The sequence below is a fragment of the Ciconia boyciana genome, chromosome 1, assembly GCF_034638445.1.
Source record: "Ciconia boyciana chromosome 1, ASM3463844v1, whole genome shotgun sequence".
Taxonomy (NCBI): Eukaryota; Metazoa; Chordata; class Aves; order Ciconiiformes; family Ciconiidae; genus Ciconia; species Ciconia boyciana.
In genome coordinates, this window is record NC_132934.1 from 219,349,397 (window position 1) to 219,362,162 (window position 12,766).

Below are 12,766 nucleotides of genomic sequence, written 5' to 3' on the forward strand. Positions count from 1 at the left end.
GCGCGTGGTTTAGGAGGAGCTGAATTAGCTTCCGCAAGGACCCGTCTCTCGCCGAAAGCTGTGAGGAGCGTAGGCAGCTGGGGTAGGCTGGACTCCTAGCACTCAGGTGGGTTCGGCTAGAGGAGGTTGTTTGGATCCCATGGTTGGCCATGAAGGAGAGAAGGGTTGGGTAAGTCTGTCTGTCTCTATGAAATATCACCGTTCTAAGGGTGCTGCTTGGAATCTGGTGCTAAGAGTAATAGTGTTGCTGCTGCAGGACCAGAGGGTGCAGAAAAGGGTTAGAGAGGCCTCCTGGTGCTTTAGTCCGAAGAATATAAAAGTAAAAACCAGCAGAAGCTGTGCAGCAAAGTTGCTAAAAGATGCCAGGGAGGGATTAGGGAAACGGTGCAAAGGCTGAGAAAATTTTGCAGAAAAAGCACCAAGGGTAGTTTGATGCCTCGTATTTTGGGGGTTTGTCTCCTTTGTTCTCATGTCGGGCAAGGAAACTGCAAAATATCTCCTGTTGGCATGGGCTTTGGAGATCTGCTGAGCTTTTTCTGAAACCCTCATGGTTGCACTGCAGCCTGAAGATCCGAACCTGTCATCAGATTGTGGGTTAATCAGCTTCGCTCTGCGTCGTGCTGCTGGTTGGTTCTTCGGGTGTTAGACTGTATAGAAGAAAGAAAGAAAAAATAAAGAAATCAAGCCGGTTGTCGTTGGGCTGTTTGAAAGGACTGTGCTTGCTATCACCTACCAGTTTGTTTCAGTTTGGTAGCCGATGAGGAACTGGGTTGAATCGACGTTCCATACTGGGTCTTTTAGGCTGCGCTGGAGCAGGTGCCCGCGAAGTAAAACATTCCGCTTTCCGTCATTAGCTCCAGTCTGCTCGGGATGCTTCCTCTGCGTCTTTTTCCTGACCGCCTCTCTCTTCTGTCCAGGTTGTTGCTGGAAGGCACAGACGTGAACGCGAGGCACAAGCTGGGCTGGACTGCTCTCATGGTGGCAGCTATCAGCAGAAACTCCAGGTACGTTTGTCTCAGCGTTCACCATCACGTAGCGGGTCGGTCGCTTCACAGCTGCCCCACCTTCTCGTAAGGTCACACTGAGCTCCACAGAGAGTTTCCGTAAAGTTTGGGCTGGTTTGGGATGTGTTGTCGAGCTAAAGCCGAGGGAGCTTTTCACCCTTCCTTTGCCCGGTACGTTGTGTGACAGATGGAGGTAGGCTGCTCTGCAGTCCCAGAGAGGTGGCTGCTGAACTGGCAGTAGATTTTGGCCTCTGATGAGTCCGTAACCTTGGGATGTCATTGTGGTAGGTAGTCTAACACTCAGAAAGAGCTCCCACAAGAGCCGCCGCGTCCCTCCTAGCTTGTGGGGCCATTCCTGGGTCTTTCATGCTAGGCCTTTATGAAGCAAAAAGGCTGAACGCTGTGCCCTCCCTCCTTAGTTCCCATGATGATCGCTGTGGCTTCTTGTAACCTTTTAAAGACACTCTTAAATATATTCAGTCTACAACTAAATTCAATTAGTTTTTTTATTTAAGGGAAAAAGAGAAAAAGAAATCCAATTTTGGAAAACGTGGGACAGACGGGAGAATGAGCTTTGATGTTACAACCTCTCAGGGATGCTTTACTTAGTCACAAGTTCATAAGCAAAAAAGCCTAATTACTTGGCAAAACACAGGATTAAAGCAGTGCACAAAGGCTGAATATCCGCTCTCGGGTGACACGATTCGAATCCATGTGCCGAGTTCGTGTGTGGTGCAAACTTTGATGTGTGCTATGACAAGCTGAAAGTCGTGACCTCCTTGGGGAGCTCCTTAAGATGGGCACAGAGGCGGGGGCTTGGGTCTGTTTGTTTAACTTTGATGTCCGAGCAGCAACGGGCCCCGTTGTTTGCCCGTCCGCAGAGGGACAGGCTTTGGAGCCTCCCACCTTTGCCAGTGGACAATGGTCAGCAATGGAGTGTGACGACTGTTGACCATTCCAAGTGACTGGTGGACCAGAACAGGGCTTCCCGAGTTGCAAAGGCTAAGAGGAGAGAGGGAGAAAGGCTGTTCATGGTACAATAATTACCTAAAACCAGGCCTAAAATCAGGCAGAAATGCTAATGAAAACATCTAGGCAGCAAAAGGCGTCCAACACCCAGGCTCGTCCCTCGTTACAGACTGGCAGAGCGATAACGACGGTGTGTCTTGTTTGGGTACCTGGCAAAAAAAAAAAAAAAGCTTTTGGCTGCATTGGGCAAATTGTGTTTATTTTTCCCACATTTCGGATGAATACTGACTTTAATTGAAAATTAAGAAGGCCTTGAGTATCTGAAGCTTGGTAGGACTTGTCTCCGACAATATAGTAGAAGAGTAATTAGGTACTTCATGGAGGCAAACATAAATGCGAGCCAGACCTACTCCTGGTGTAGCAACTCTGTTGGTACCGCTGGGGTTGTGCCAGACGTGGTTTCGGCCCTCCGTACCGTTTCTAGCTCCGCACTGTCCGACAGTGGGGTCTCGCTGCTGGCTGGGAAATGTATTGAGCTGGAACATGACACAGGGAGTGTTTGAAAGTCCCTACAAATCATTTGCTCGCAGACGTAGTCCACAGGGTGACCTTTTTAACCCGAACCCGGCAGATCTGGGTGCTGTGTGTGCGGTGGGCTGTGGAAGTGGAGAAGGCAGAGCCTGGGGAGCTGATGCCTTTGACTCCGTGGCATGGGTTTGCCCACAGAATTTTCAATGTTTATTAACTTTTCCCTTCCAAATGCAGAGTGCCTGCTGGTTTTCTGAATCTCCTGCAATCCTTTTACATACATTAGGCAGGAACTAGGCTAAATATGACTTACTCTGCGTTGCAGCAGGATGCAGGATTTTTTTTTTATTTTTTTTTTAGAACATGGTCCCTCTGTTAAGAGCGATGATCTAAAATTGGGTTTTCCAGCCACAGCAGCTGATTTGGTGGATTATAAGTTGTTATGACTTTTGGTTCTTAACCCATCAGTCAAACAGCCTCCGGGGAAGGTGAGCCGGGTCTTTCTCTGGCTTGCACATCAGCGGAGAGGTAACGAGCGGCTCGGAGGTGGCCGAGATGCTGAGCGAGGGTCTGCACGTATTGTTAGCCTGCAACAAGGACAAGGTCATTCCATTGTGTGGAACCTGCTTGCTCTGTGACCGCTTCTGTTTTTAAGGTTGTTGATAGCTGAACAAGTTACCCAGCGTGGCTTTAGGGAGCTGTTGGTAACTGGAATGAGTGTTTTCAGCTTAGAACTGCTAAGAAAAAGTAAGCCTTCAGCCCCAAATTACTGTCTTTCCAAAGTCTTTTCTCAGAGAAGAACTATGTTTTCGGTCTCTGCTGTGCTGCTGGAGATTTCTGTGACCTGTCCGTTAGCTTGGTAATGTTTCCCAATTTTCACAGCCCTCACTCTTCCAATTAGACAGCTACAGTCCATATGTTTAATTTAATTTCGGAGGCACTGCATTAATGATGTTTGTCAGTTGCCATCAGCTACGAGATAAAACCCCGTGTGCCAGCAGGGAAATTTGGGGTCTGTCTTTCCTTTTTACAACAAAACAACCATCATTCTCTTCCTCTTGAAAATGTCCTGTACCCGAAACACGGCAAGGCATTCAGAAGAGTTCTGGTACGTTCCTACTAATAGGTTTCAAAGGGGAGATGGGTGCGTGGCTGGGAAGGAGCGGGGTCAGGACTTCATGTCTCGCTGAAGCAGAGCCTTTCTCCTGGGCTCCCAAAGGCTCCCAGTCCAGATGAATTTAGTACCCTGTGAACTGGGAGAGGCACTGGCACGTCCAGCAGCTCCAGGTCCAGGCAGGGTTTCCTTCCCATTGCCTGCGCTCCAGGGGATCGCTCTTCTGCAAGCCGGGAGCGTCTCTAGTCCTAGCTGGCATCTTCCCCTGCAGAGCATCCTGCTGTGAAACGCAGAGGCAGGGCGTGCAGCGTGGCTGCAGCGCAGCTTTGCCACCTCTCCGCCCGGGGTAGTTTGTGATCTACTGGAGAGGGACCGGGCTACCGGGACGCCTGGGACCCGCTCCGGTCTCTGCTCAGCAGCTTGCAGGAGTTATTTCTTTTTTCCAGTGTCCCTTATACCCTGTGTCTGTCTTTGCGTGCAGCTGGGGCTCTCTCTTGTGCTACGAACACGGTGCCAGCACGTTAAGCCCCCAAACATTGCTGTGGTGATAGTTATAAAAGTAAAGGGGAATGGCCAAATACTTCAGTCTGGCGTCTAATTTGGCGTTTGTGTTTTAAAAACACTTCATTAAGGTAATTTAGATGATATAAAAATATTGTTGAGAGAATTGTGTTCCTTTTATTTATTCTTTTAATTAGCTTATTACCTTGTTTCAGACCCATCCTGACGTGTGGATAGATTCGTTTATGGTTCTTTTTGTCTGTGAGAGGGAGTCCAGGTCCAAATTCCTTGGCTCTGTGATCATACAGGTTGTAACTGGGTTGTGGGCTAAAGACAGGTCAGCTGCGACCGTGTTTACGTGAGCAAAGGAAGATTTTACGCTGTAATTCCCATCGCTGGGGGAATTTACCTTAGCTTTAACACAGCTGATGGGGCAGCGACACTAGTTTTAGTCTAAGCATAGCGACATATACCTGTCACTGTAGTCTGCGATGCTGTGTTATAACCGTGCGTTTCTTTTAAGGCCTGAAGAGTAAGGCAGGCGAGTGGGTGTTCACGTACACACACACACACGTTCCACCTTACTTTTCATTTGCGTTTTTCAGCTGGAGTGACTCCTAGTCTGTTTTATTTTTAGTCTTTGCGAAAGCCTATAGCTCTTCTGGATTTCAAGACCTATTTTAAAGTGGTTTCTTAATTCTCCTGGAAAGACATCAGTTTTAAAAGGGAGGATTTATAGTCTGTGAAAAACACTGCTAGGAGCTTCTTTCCCTTGGCTGCACCTGCTAGCTTTGCACATTTAACATATTTATAGCAATTAAGCTTTAATTAAATGCTTACTGAGAGCTTTGTGGGGTTTGTGCCTTTGTTAAAATAAGCAACAAAACTATCATAAATTAAAAGCCAAAGCAGTCAGGACCTTAGCAGGCTAAGTATCTATGCGTTTGTAGCGTAGTGACCTTTTCTGCATACAGCTACGCTGTTTTTCATTGTTTCAGCAGAAATAAAATGGCAGTGAAATACTGAGTCATCCTCTCAGCCCCTTACAAGGTGGAAAACTGATTGCGCGGAAGGGGAAACTAAGGCGCAGAGCAGCACGGAAACGCAGAGTCCCGGTGGGATGAGTTTGGGCAGTTATAAAACACCGGCACCTGGTTCTGCTTCTCGTCCTCACCATCGCTGCAACCCCCGTGCACCAGTCCTGGGGGGAGCGAGGGGCTCGGAGCATGATTTTAGGGCTTCCGAAGTTATGTGCATAGCTCAGGTGGTGGGGAGGAGCACCCGGCTCTGCTCAGACGATGACCTTCTGCTCAGGGATGACCTTCTCGGAGCAGTTCAGGCCGCTGCAAGGCTCGGTAAGGGCTTTCTCAGCAGCAGCAGTACCCACGTTTTACAGGTGGAGAGAGAAGATAAAGAGAAAAAGTCTTGGCTGCAGCTGGGTCTGTGTCGCGACGAGGTCTCTGTTTGCTGGGACAGAGACACGTGCGGCTCCGGGGAGGGGGATGCGGGTGAGAGCGACGGGCACGTGGCTGCTTCCTTTAAGTACGTTTGTGCGTGTTTTCTCAGGTTTAACAGTCAATCCTCTTCTTTCCAGCTTCCCTTTTTCTTCTTTACTAATACACAGCTACAGCACTTCTGCCCATCTTCCTCCCCCCTTTTTGCACAGGCCCATCTTGTTTTACACATAAACGAGCCCTTCGTTCTCACCCCAGATGCCGTGAGCAACGTGGATCTCGGCGAGATACCCTCCGTGAGCGCAGGGAAGGCGGGAGGAGGGACCAGAGCAGCGTGCAGCTCTGCCTGAAGAGCATTTCTTTCGCTGAAGAGGTGCTTTCTCTTGGAAGCTTGTCCTCGTCTCCCCGCGCCCGTGGGTGTTCTTCTGTACGGACTGCTTCACGTTCTCTTAGAGCAGGAGGGGACAACCTTAATGCCCTGCGCTGGTGAACCATTCCTTCCATGTGCTTTTGAAGGAGTCCTGCTTGTTCATCCAGCTGACGGGATAAGCACCTCCCAGGCACGCCTATTCTTGTTTCATCGGGGCTTTAGCCTCTGATTCCTCTCAGCTATTCCCAACATCACCTCCTCTCCTCCATTTTCTTTTCGCGTCTTTGCCTTCTTGCACACCCTTTCTCCTTCTCCCTCCATCTTCAGGTCTGGATCTCTTTGCCTTTGCTTCTCAACACCTTCCTGCTGGGGATGAGCGACGACAAGTGACTCTTCCCTGTGCCTCGGCTCTCCTTTTCCTTCCTTGTCTTTCTATGTACATCGAAAGGGCTGTGGGTCAGAGGCTCTCACATAGAACCAGAACCGGCAGAGCTTGGCCCAGCATGGTCCTGTCCCTTCCCTTGCCCTCCGCCTCCTCCTGCAGCCTGCTCTCCTCCAGCCGTCCTTAAGGAGAGGAGTCGGGAAGCGGCTCGCTCTCTGCCTCGGCGCAGATTGCTGGCACTCGTGCCTCTTCTACGCGTGCCTAGACTTTGTGCATTGAAGGTGCCGTGTAGATGTTTTATATTGGTAATAACAGTACATCATGCATAGTAATATTCTAGTGGGTATGTTCTAAGACTTATAGCGAAGGGTGACCTATCTGGAGCTATTTTCTGTCTATAGGCAATGACATGATTAACTGGCGCAGTCTTGCTACCTATATTAGGTACATACATCTGTTCCGTGTGATTTTTTTCACTCCTTTCACTTCAGGCAACTCATTCAGAGCTGTCTGCAGCAGAGCTGGAGAAATATCTGGCTGCCTTTGAAAGCACGTGTGGCCCATAGTGTTGCCTGTCAAAGAGCCGAGGAGTCGAGCATGGCTTTCAGCTGTGATGACAGCACATTTTGAGGGCTCATTCCCACAAACCGGGACATTATCTTTCAACTACTCTCCTTCTGGGTCTCTTTGAGGGACAGTGTCCGCTCGGCCATTCCTGCGTTGTACCTGCCCACCTGAGGACAGACCAACGGCAACTGTTCCCCACGCTGCTGGTCGGCATCCCTCCTTCCAGGGATGAACCGCGTCCGCTGTCCTGCAGGTCAGGCACAATGAGGTGTCGTCAGCTTAGCAGGTTACTGCACCTCTCCGAGCCACAGAAACTTCCCCCCTGCATATTTTCTTACTAACAAGACTCCTTGCAACTCTCCTTCGCTGAGGGCCGATGCAGCAGCGGTGCTGTACCTTGACCGTGGCTCTGAAGCGTGATTCACCTGAGTCACCGTTGTGAATAATCTAACAATTATCACCCTTCAAGATTTTTTTTTTTTTTTTCCTTTTGGATTCCGTAATGCCTTTTTATCCCTTTTTTGGGGAGAGAATCGTTGTCATCTGGGTCAATAATAAACCGCCACGGAGTGAGGGAATGCCACGGCTGCCCTGCTTTCTGTGCCACAGGTAGGCGTAAACATGTTCCTGGGAAGGCGCACATCCACATTTAGACCTCATCTGAGAAAAAAAAGGAGAGAACAGGGGCTGGAGTGTAAACAGCAGCTCCCCCCGGCCCTCCTGCCCCTGCTGAGTTTTACAGAGAGTTAAGATATAGCCGCACAAGGGATCTCCTTTGTGTCCAGGCAGGACCTGTGGCTTCTGCCAGAGCTCGGGGCAGCCGCATATCAAAACGCGTCAAGGCTTTTGCATTGTGCTGATAACTCACGGTCATGGGGATCACTGGACTTCTTGGTTCACCAACCCCAGCTGCCGGCGCGTTGGTCCAGGCACAGTGCCTCTCCTGACGCAGCCCCGGTCACGTCCAGCCATCTTGTCATTGATTTCCCCACCCCCTGTATTGTACGTATGTATTTATTTATTTAACAATATGTTGGTCCAGCCATTAAAAGCAGAAAGCACTTTCTCCAATCGATTGAACTGCCCGGCCAACTTCAGTTAAGCGTTGCCCTCTGAGTCATCACCAGGGTCGATTCAGATTTATATTCACGCTGATGAATAGGCTCTGCCTCTAGCCTAATGAAAACTTGATCAGCAAATTAAAACTCGGCTTGTTGAGGCTGTTGAGCACAGGTGAGTTATGGAGGGAAGCTGGCCTCCCTGGGCCAGCTCAAGCCTGCCGTCGGCATCCCTCTCCCTCTAGGTATGTGGCGTGGAGTCTTGTTCTGCCCCAATACCTGGCAGCAAGAGGAAGAAAACAGGAGGTATATGGGCCAGGGAATCCTCCATTTAATAACTAATTATCCAATAACTAACAGTGGAGCTGGTATAGAAGAGAAAGATGCCTTCTGCCTTCTCTAGCACCTTCACCAGAGCTTCCTTAATTGACCCCCACAACTGCCTTCTGAATTGGGAAGTAGTTACGCCTGTTCTCCCTGGGAAACCTGAGGTTTTTACCCAGGGACTGGATTGTTAGACCACGCTTTGTGACTGTCATCTGATTTTGCAATTCCCTTGCTTATTCCAATGACATTCACATGCTTTATGCTGATGAGCGCAGTTACTCTGTATTTTGATGGCTACCGTTACCTTTCCTAAAGGCTAATTTGCTTGAATGTCCCATTACCTGCAAATTGGACAGGTACGATCAATATTTGTGATTCCAGGAACGTCTGGCTGGTGCAGAAGTGCCTGGAGGGGACAGCACGTCCCAAAAGCAGGAGGTTAGATTGAAAATGATTGGAGAGGGAGGCTGAATGTGCAACGCGTTGTTATTAGACCAGTGAGTCCTTCCTGTTTATGGAGCTGGATCGCTGCCCGAAATGGGGCCAGGCTTTTGGAACACCAGATCTTGCCAGTAAGAGATGATATCCGTGCTTATTAAACTTGAGCCTCCCAGCTATCTTAAGAGCTAAGGAAATGTTTCTTATCACTGGGGGGAAATGGTGTAGAGGGTCGTTAATGGAGAGAGCGGTATCATCACCTCCCGCTTTCATTCTTAGACCACCTTGCACCTAGCATTTGTGGTCCTCTGCTAAACTTTTCATGAAAGGTCACTTCCCAGAGAGAAATGCTGAAGGTGTATGCGATGAATGAAGAGGAAAGGGCTTCCTGAGAGTCGCTGAGAGCACATGGAGGTGATATTTGCTGAAATGCCTGGGAAGAACATTCATTTCAGCGTAGTCACTAAGAACCGGAAGGGAAGATGGATGGAGCTACCGAGGAAATGACAAGTCATTGTGTGTTATCGTATGACGCATTCGGTACCCATAGCTCATCCCTGGGCCGCAAGGTTGTGGATTAAAGTCCTACACTGGGACTTGGGATCATTTCTCTTAAAATGAGGAAGATACGTGGTCCTTAAAATACATCATAGCCTGTCAGCTAAAATTGGAGTAGAGGGATCTCTTAGGTGTTGCCAGCCATGAGGACAGGGTCCAGGAAGGGAGGTTTGACCATATCAGAACCTGTACTTCTAAGGACTTGAATGAGCAGAAAGGCCCGGCTTTCTGGTGTAGACGCTGGAAGCCCTGATGCAAGAATCACAAGTCAGCTGCTGGGGCACGGTAATCAAAGGCTTAATTGACTTAAGGCTTTGACTTAAAGGCTTAACTACTGCACATTGCACTAATGATGGCTTCTGTGCAGTAGTTAATGTCCATCTCTAGGAGCATGGAGGTCATCAACACAGATCCCATTGGGCAACAGGGCAGTGCCTGCCCCACCATCTTCCATCCTGTACCTCCTGCTTTCCACGGGCCCTACAGCTTCAAGATCGCTGATGCAGTTCTCTTGATGAGTGGGCTGACCGCAGTAGCACCAAGTACTGGAGATGCAGGATGTCTCCAGAGGAATCCAGCACGGGATCTTCCAGAAGGACTGTGCACAGATCGATGACCTGTGCTAGAGCTTTCCCAGGTAGAAAGCCTGGCTGTGGCACCTTTAGTTCTCCTGTTTCATAGACTTGGACAGAGGGCACACCTCCTGCCAGGCACCAAGAGTAGGATTGACAGGCCTCCTACCTGATGACCTACCTAATGACCGGAGGTGGAAGAGCCTGGGCTGGTGGCCTTTGACTATAGCTGTTCTATATCTACGCACTTGAGCTCACATGGCTTTACTCGTGGCCAGACCTCTCTTGCTTTCCATTTGCTTTCCGTTTCCATTTTCCACACCGTCTTGCTGTGGCCATAGAAGTCAGTGGTAACGGTCATGCAGCATCCCTTTAGGGAACATGTTGAGGCAACGTGTCGGAGGCAACACGTTGGAGTTGTGAAGTAGAGGTGAGTCTGGAGCTAGGCGTGCTGAAAAGCCCTCGCTAGAGGTGCTAAAGGACTTTTAGGGTAGGTTTTGTGCCCCGTGCCTTATTGATGCTCCTAAGGTGGTCCAGAAGAACCTACAGGCTTGTCGTGTGGCTGGAGAGATGGCACTCCTACGTAGATGTCCTCATTGATGAGGCCTTTAGGAGCAGTGTAGCAAGGCAGTGTAGACGTGGCTTTTCTGAACATGGGCGGGGGAAGATTTATATCAGCGTCTTTTCCCTGGCAGCAAATTGTCTGTTCTGAGAGGACTGAGGATGAGACAGTAAGGTTATATCTTGCTGAAACTATGCTGAAGATAGCAGATGATCCCACACGCTGACCCTTGCACCAAGACCAAAACCGCTGAACGAACTGAAGGAAAATTCAGGCTAGTTGGAGGGAGTTGACTGGTAGAGAGTGGGCACATCTATTATGGGAGGCTACTTCGGGCTTCACGTCCTCCATTGCTGATGTCTGAAAGCAGGTGAGATGATCCCCCTCCTTAGGGCCAGTCCTAAACCATCAGGTATCTCGTTCGATCATGGCTGTGCAACTCAAACCATTCGAGAAAATCTTCAGTGTAACGTGCTCCTGACTAGGTTACAATTGTGAAAGATCGTAGTTGGTAGTTGCCATTTGAGGAGTGAGATCCAGCGCATCTCAGCCTAAATATTTTAGAGCTAAGGGCGTTGTTAAAATACAGGTATAAATGAACTCTGTATGCTCACACGGGAGACGGCGGGAGGGTTTCCTGGCTCCCAGCCTGGTGCTTTGCTCACTAGAAGTAACTTTGTCCGTGGTGAAGAGCGAGGAGCTGGCCTCTACTGTGCTGTATTCAAAGAATAAAATAACCACCTTTTATTCCTCTAATGCATTTATGGGGTAAATGGGAGAGGAGCTTAAGTTAAATTCTAAATGTGACTTGACAAGGCACAGCCTGCAGATACGTGTCAGTCAGGCTGTGGTGCACGTCGCTGTCAGCCCGTGGGCCATGTCACCAGTGATGAATGCTAACTAACGAGTTACTGTCTAGTTGTCATGGAAAGCTGGGAAAAAAAATTAAGAATTAACTGGCTTCAAGCTGCTTGCAGAGGTGGTGAGAAATCTAATTCTTGCCTGATGATTGTTTGGGTTTGGAAGCAGAGGTGGAGGACTTCCACGCCAAAACTGCCTGGCCCGTGTGCCTCCTGCTGCTCTGTCCTGCTGCAGCGTGTTGGTAACTTTACAGGTCTGGAGACCGCAAGCCTCGGTCCCAACGCATAAGGAGAGTTGTCGTATGGGATGTCCTGCCTGTGCTGCCATGCTGGTCAGCCCTAGGAGGACCTGCCTCTCCAGTGAGCCCTGCAGCTACGCTGTAAAGTACCGGAGAAGTTCTCTACAAATTCAGAGATTAAATCTTTCAGAAGTCCTGGCAGCTGCTGGGCTGGTTGCAGATGGTCAGGCTGTCTTCGGTGGTGATCTCGTACGAATTGTCTGGTTCTCAGAGACGGGGATCTGACTGAACTTCATGCGGCAGTCAAATGCTTTTCTTCCAGACCTCCATATAATTAATGCGACTGAAATTTATTTTTGAAATGCTGAGGTCAGTGCTTCATCTTGCGAGGGCAGAAAGAGGCAAAGACAGACGGGCTGTCTCTCACAGCCAGTGTGGGTGCAAGAGATGTCTTTTTCAGGGTGGCTTCCATTAGCTGCATCCATGTAGAGGGACCGCTCGAGTGCACGCTAGAAATGGTAGGGCAGAAACCTCGGGGGTGAATAGTGCCCTTCCAGCCTTGTCGTGCTTCATACTGAAACGCTATGCGCTGCTTCTCTTGGTAGGATGGCACCTTTACTAAAGGAGCCTTAGGTGCTGTAGTGGTTGCATCCCCAAAGCAGAAGTAACAGCACAACGCAGTTTTGCTTCCCTTAACCTGAAGAGCGTTACAAGAATCTTCCTTTGCGCAGGGGCACGATGGCCTTGGAGCCAGGATCTGGCTCCGACTGTGGATTTACTGCGGCTGGGGACAGTTTCCACCGCTGATCCAGACCTATGAAGCCATGGGGAGGTGACTGATGCCCGTGGTGGACAGGGAATATGACTCATGCTAAGGGGGTCTTCTCTGCAGGTCTTTTTGGGAGGGCTGTGCTTCCCTACAGCGTCACCCCTGCCTCAAGTGCCTCCCACATCGAACTGGTTTCAGAATATGCTGGCGTGGTTGTTATTTGGTGAAATGTTCAATTACGGTTGTTGCTTTAACTTTCCCTGCGCCAGCTGGGAATGTTTGAGGAGGGCTTTCTGAGCGCTGTCTCCCTTCTCAGTCTCGGAAGGACTTTAATTACTCATGTTCTACCTCTGCCTTACTTTTTTTGTAATTTTTAACAGTGTGGTGAAGATCCTGCTGGCAGCTAATGCAGATCCAAACCTTGGAGATGATTTCAGCAGCGTGTACGAGACTGCCAAGGAAAAAGGCCTCCATTCTTTAGAAGGTAATATTGA

General features: G+C 49.4%; 1 protein-coding gene across 1 annotated transcript in view; it reads left to right on the forward strand.

Moving 5' to 3' along the window:
- Positions 1-917: 917 nt before the first annotated feature.
- Positions 918-12,766, forward strand: part of CLPB (ClpB family mitochondrial disaggregase) — a gene marked incomplete at its 5' end in the record, with an annotated part of 72,268 nt that continues 60,419 nt past the window's right edge. The window contains 2 exon segments of the mRNA XM_072851007.1: positions 918-1,004; positions 12,653-12,756. Coding sequence (XP_072707108.1) covers positions 918-1,004; positions 12,653-12,756 — 191 coding nt within the window.